The sequence below is a fragment of the Fonticula alba genome, assembly GCF_000388065.1.
Source record: "Fonticula alba strain ATCC 38817 unplaced genomic scaffold supercont2.5, whole genome shotgun sequence".
Lineage (NCBI taxonomy): Eukaryota > Rotosphaerida > Fonticulaceae > Fonticula > Fonticula alba.
In genome coordinates, this window is record NW_009242975.1 from 1,535,406 (window position 1) to 1,540,055 (window position 4,650).

General features: G+C 65.9%; 2 protein-coding genes across 2 annotated transcripts in view; both read left to right on the top strand.

Annotated features, from left to right (window-relative positions):
• Window positions 1-140: 140 nt before the first annotated feature.
• On the top strand, window positions 141-999 carry H696_03514 (hypothetical protein; the record flags this gene model as incomplete). Its single annotated transcript, XM_009497382.1, has 3 exons — window positions 141-331; window positions 562-695; window positions 911-999. 3 exons carry the CDS (start codon window positions 141-143, stop codon window positions 997-999), a joined length of 414 nt encoding a protein of 137 aa, XP_009495657.1.
• A 2,649-nt stretch (window positions 1,000-3,648) lies between these two features.
• The window catches only part of H696_03515 (hypothetical protein), a 4,349-nt gene continuing 3,347 nt past the window's right edge, over window positions 3,649-4,650 (top strand). Inside the window, exons 1-3 of the mRNA XM_009497383.1 lie at window positions 3,649-3,750; window positions 3,879-4,324; window positions 4,406-4,639. Of these exons, the coding sequence (XP_009495658.1) occupies window positions 3,705-3,750; window positions 3,879-4,324; window positions 4,406-4,639 (726 nt within the window). The 5' untranslated portion in view covers window positions 3,649-3,704. The remainder of the gene's footprint in view (window positions 3,751-3,878; window positions 4,325-4,405; window positions 4,640-4,650) is intronic.

Genomic DNA, 4,650 nt, shown 5'->3' on the forward strand with positions numbered 1-4,650 from the left:
CCCCCTCTCTCTCTCTGCCTTCTTCCCCCTCCGCTAACTTCTCGTGTGCCACCGGCGGTCATTGTTGCCGGCCCGGGCCTCTGTCCTCCCCCTCCCATCAGGTTCTTCATGTCCTCTTTGGCCTGGTCCCCTCCCCCTTCATGACCACCCTGATCCAGGTTTGCTCTCGCCTGTTCATCGTCTGGTCCATTGGCTACTCGATCGAGCAGTCCCAGTCCCACTGGTCCTTCACCACCATGGTGGTCTCCTGGTGCATCACCGAGGTCATCCGCTACGTGTACTACGCCTTCAACCTGATTGGTGGCGTCCCCTCCCTGATCACCTGGCTCCGGTGCGTCCTGGCGCCTGAGCCTCACGCGTCGCGTGTCCCCCCCCCCCTCCCCCTCCCCCACCAGCCTCCATTCCGCGCGCACGGCACTCTTCTTTGGCTTTCCCTCTGTGTCTCCCCGGCATCGGGTGCCATGTTTATGTCTCTGTCTGACCCGCGATCCCCCCTGCCCGTGTTTCCCCCTCTCCCCCCCCTCTCCATCTCCCTCTCTCTATCAATCTCGTTTGCCACAGCTACACCACCTTCTTCATCCTCTACCCCACCGGTGCTGGCAGCGAGTTCGTCTTCGCCTACTGCGCTCTGCCCTTCATCCAGAACATCTACCTGTACTACTTCGTCTGCTTCACCCTGGTCCTGTACTTCCCTCGTGCGTCACATGTCGGCTCCCCTGCCTTCCCTTTCCCCACGCCTCAGGGGGGCGGGGGCGGGGGGGAGGCGGGGGCAGCCCTCCCCGGGGGATGGTCTTTTCGGTCTCATGTGCTGCAAGCCGTCTGCTCTGGATCCTAACCGTCACTCCTTGTCTGCCTTCCCGTTGTCCCGTCCACCATGTCGCGCCCCTTGTCAATGCTCTCCCCTTTGCAGTCTTCCCCGTCCAGTACTTCCACATGATCAGCCAGCGCCGCAAGTACCTCGGCCGCGGCCGTTCCTCTGGCAAGGCCAAGACCCAGTAAGCCCCACATCAAGCGGGTCGGGCCACAGGTTGGCGGCCGTGTCCGGGGCGCGTGCGCACTGGTCGCACCCTCGCCACGCCCCTCGGTTCCCTCGATCCCCCTGGCCGGGAGGAGGCCCTGTGTGCGAGGGGTGTGTGTGCCTGGCGTTGCCGGAACGCTTGCTCTTGAAAATACACCCCCAGCCTATGGTGTGTGCCCGCCCGACAGGTGTCCAGGATCTCCATGCGCACCCTTGTGTCTGCCCCTGCCCCGAGAGCGGCATCACATACGCGATCTCCTGTTTGCACAATGTGTCCGTATGCTTGTGCCCCGCCTGGGCCGGGGGGCGGGGGGTGGGCTTTTTGGTATTTGCGCACAGACGCCACATACATGTGTGTGAGTGTGTCGGTGTGTACGCATGTATGTATGTATGTATGTGTGTGTGTGTGTGTGTGTGTGTGTGCGCACATGTGTGTGTGTTTACAGTAGAGGGAGGAGCATGGTTGGTTCTGTGGGCGGGTGCCGCTTCCCTCGGCGATTGGGAGGATGCGGCATTTGGGCGTCTGGCAGGCACATGGGGCGACAATCGGTTTGTCATGCCGCGAGATGCTGGCCCACGCAGGGGGGCATGGTAGAGGCAGGTAGGAACAGCGCTGGGAGCGTGAGCCGAACACCGGGGCGTGGAAATCGCGCAAGGAACGATCACCCAGGAGCCAGAACGCCGGCCTGCATTCCAGAACAGGACCAGATCTACCAACGAATCGCGCATGATCGAGCACATGATCACATCCCAGGGGCAAACGAGTGTCGAGCGGAGGAACGCGTTCCGCGGTCTTCCAGCTGCGGGTCGGGGGACAGCCATTCGGTCCTCTTCTCGCCGGCAAGTGTCCCCGCCCTCTTGACCCCGGCGGGGTGTGTGTGTGTGTGTGCGCGTGTGTGTGTGCGCGTGTGTGTAGGCCAGGTACACGCATGCGCGTGCGCGGGCGCAGCAACGCGGGGCTGTTGCCCTGGTGGCCCCCCCGCCCCGCCCCCCCCCCCCCCAGGCCCCCCCAGGGCTGGTGAACGCAGGGGGAGGGTGCGCGGGGTCGGGTTGGGGCCAGACCGTGAGCCGAGGCGTCGCTCCGGCGCGCCCGCTCCGAAGTCGGCACTCCGCGGGCCCTGGCGGTCTCCGGGGGGAGGGCGGTGCACATGTGTGTGGCGCTATGACTGCCTGATGCCTGTCTACCGGTTGCTGGCTGGTAGGCCTGCGGGCCGGGGCCAGGCTGGACCGCCCGTCGGTGGCATGCCCTCGCAGCACTGGCAGCCCGAGTTTCACATGGCATCAGGCGGCCACACATTGCACCCGTGCACATATGGATCCTGGTATGGGTCCGGCGCCGCCGTCCCCCTCTGGACGCCGCCATCCGCAACCAGATGTGACCCCGTTGGTACCAGCACGCTTGTGCGTCCTTGGGGCCGGTGTATGGACGTGTGTGCGGATTTGCGCGATCTACCGCCTGGCTCCCCGCTCCCGGAGGGGAGTTCCCCAGGTTCTCCTGAGACCTGCCCTCCCGGGCGGAGTCAGTCCGCAATGGCGACCGCCTCCCTGCCCCCCCCCCCCCCCCTCGACGCGGGGAGGGGAGGGGGCACGCCCGGGCAGCCACGGCACAAAGCATTGACTCAGAACGAGGCCGGCGCCTGGGAGGCCGGTCAAAGGTCGCGGAGTCCCCGGGTGCCGGGGGGCAAATAGACGCCCTCGGGACAATGGTCAGATCCGGCGACCGGCAGCTGGGTGTGCAGCGGTGCGCAGGCGGGGGCACGCGGGCGGGCGGGCGGGCGGGGGAGAGCGGCGGGACCGTGTATTCCTTCGCCCGGGCGTTGCTGCGGAGTCCGCCATGCGTCCCCCCCCCTCCGCCCCTCGTCCGTCCTCCGTCGCGGTTCAGCCGACTCCCCATGTGGCGCACAGGCCCGAGCAGGTCCCAACCCGGGGCGGCCCTCGGGCCGGGGCTGGCCGCACAGTGTGCCTGCCACCCAGCTCGTCCCCAGGGGCGCGGGACGCAGTCCCGGGATCGGCCAGAGCTTTTCGGGGGGCATTGTTGTTCATGCCCGGGTCCCCTGCTGGGGGGGGGGGGGGGTGGGTTGTTTTTGGTTTCGTGGGGGGGGTGGGGTGGGGAGGAGGGGGGGGGGGGGGGGGGGGGGGGGAGGGGGGGGGAGGGATGAGTACCTCCTTTATGAGCAATGAGCGATGCACCCCCCATTCCCCCAAAGGGGAACAACAGGGGCGTGCGGCCATCTGGCACAGGGGCGCTTCCCTCCCCCCGTTCGGAGGCGGAGTAGCCAGAGCGTGCCCATGGACAAGGGCGAGGCGGGGGCACACGAGACGACAGGCGGGAGAAGCCATGAGGGCGAGGTCGGGGCCCTCGCTCGTCTACTCTTTTTTTTTCTCTCTCTCTCTCTCTCTCCCTCTCTGGATGCCAGGGGCGAGCGCCCGATGTCTTGCGCCATCTCCGGCTGGAGCCTCCTGGAAGGGTCACCAAGACTCATCGGTCAGCATGTTGGCTCTTTGTCTGTCCTCGAAGCTGCCCCACTTGCGAGAGATAGAGACAACTCCCCCTTCTCTCCCCCCTCTCCACCTGCCTGCCCCCCTCTTCTCGCCTTAGCTCTTTTTCGCCCCCCCCCCCCCCGTCCCCGTCCCCGTCACCGTCACCGTTCCCCCTTCCCCCTCTCTTTTCTTCCAATCAACTATCATGCCCCCCAAGCGTGGTCGCAACAAGACCAACGCTGGTCGCCCGAGTACGCTATGTTTTCCACATCCTCTCCCTGTTATTCGTATGAATGGATGGCTGCTTGGGATGTGAGCTAACAGCTGTTTCCTGGAATCCTGGTTCTTTCTCTCCCCCTCCTGCCGGTCAATGTCACAGAGGCTGCCAAGACCCCCGCGCCCACCAAGGCCGCGGAGGTTGTGGACCCCACGCTCGACACCACTCCTGTGGATGCTCCCCCTCTTGTTTCCAGCGAGCCCGCCTCTCCCCAGACCGAGGGGGTCTCCGTTGATGCCGACACCACCGAGGAGGCTGCCGCCGAGGCTGTCGCTGAGGTGACCGTCGATACTGCTGAGGTCGCCGAGTCTGTTGCCGAGGAGGTTGTCGTCGCGGAGGCCGCTGAGGAGACTGCCGTTGAGGAGGTCGTCGAGCCTACTGTTGAGGAGGCTGTCCCGACCACTGAGGAGGTCGCCCAGGAGGTCGCCATTGAGAGCGTCGAGGAAACCTCTTCCGAGGCCGCTATCGAGGAGACCACTGTCGAGGAGGTTGCCATCGAGGAGGTCGCCATCGAGGAGGCCACCATCGAGGAAGTCACTGCCGAGGAGGTCGCCGTTGAGGAGGTCGCTGTTGAGGAGGCCACCGTTGAGGAGGTCGTTGAGACCACTGTCGAGGAAGTCGCCGAGGAGGTCGCCGTTGAGGAGGCCACCATCGAGGAGGCCACCGTCGAGGAGGCCACCGTCGAGGAGGTTGTTGAGACCATTGTCGAGGAGGTCACCGAGGAGGCCACCGTCGAGGTCGTCGAGGCCACCGTCGAGGAGGTCACCGAGGAGGCTACCATCGAGGAGGCCACCGTCGAGGAGGTCGTCGAGGAGGTCACCGAGGAGGCCACCGTCGAGGAGGTCGCCGTCGAGGAGGTCGCCGTCGAGGAGGT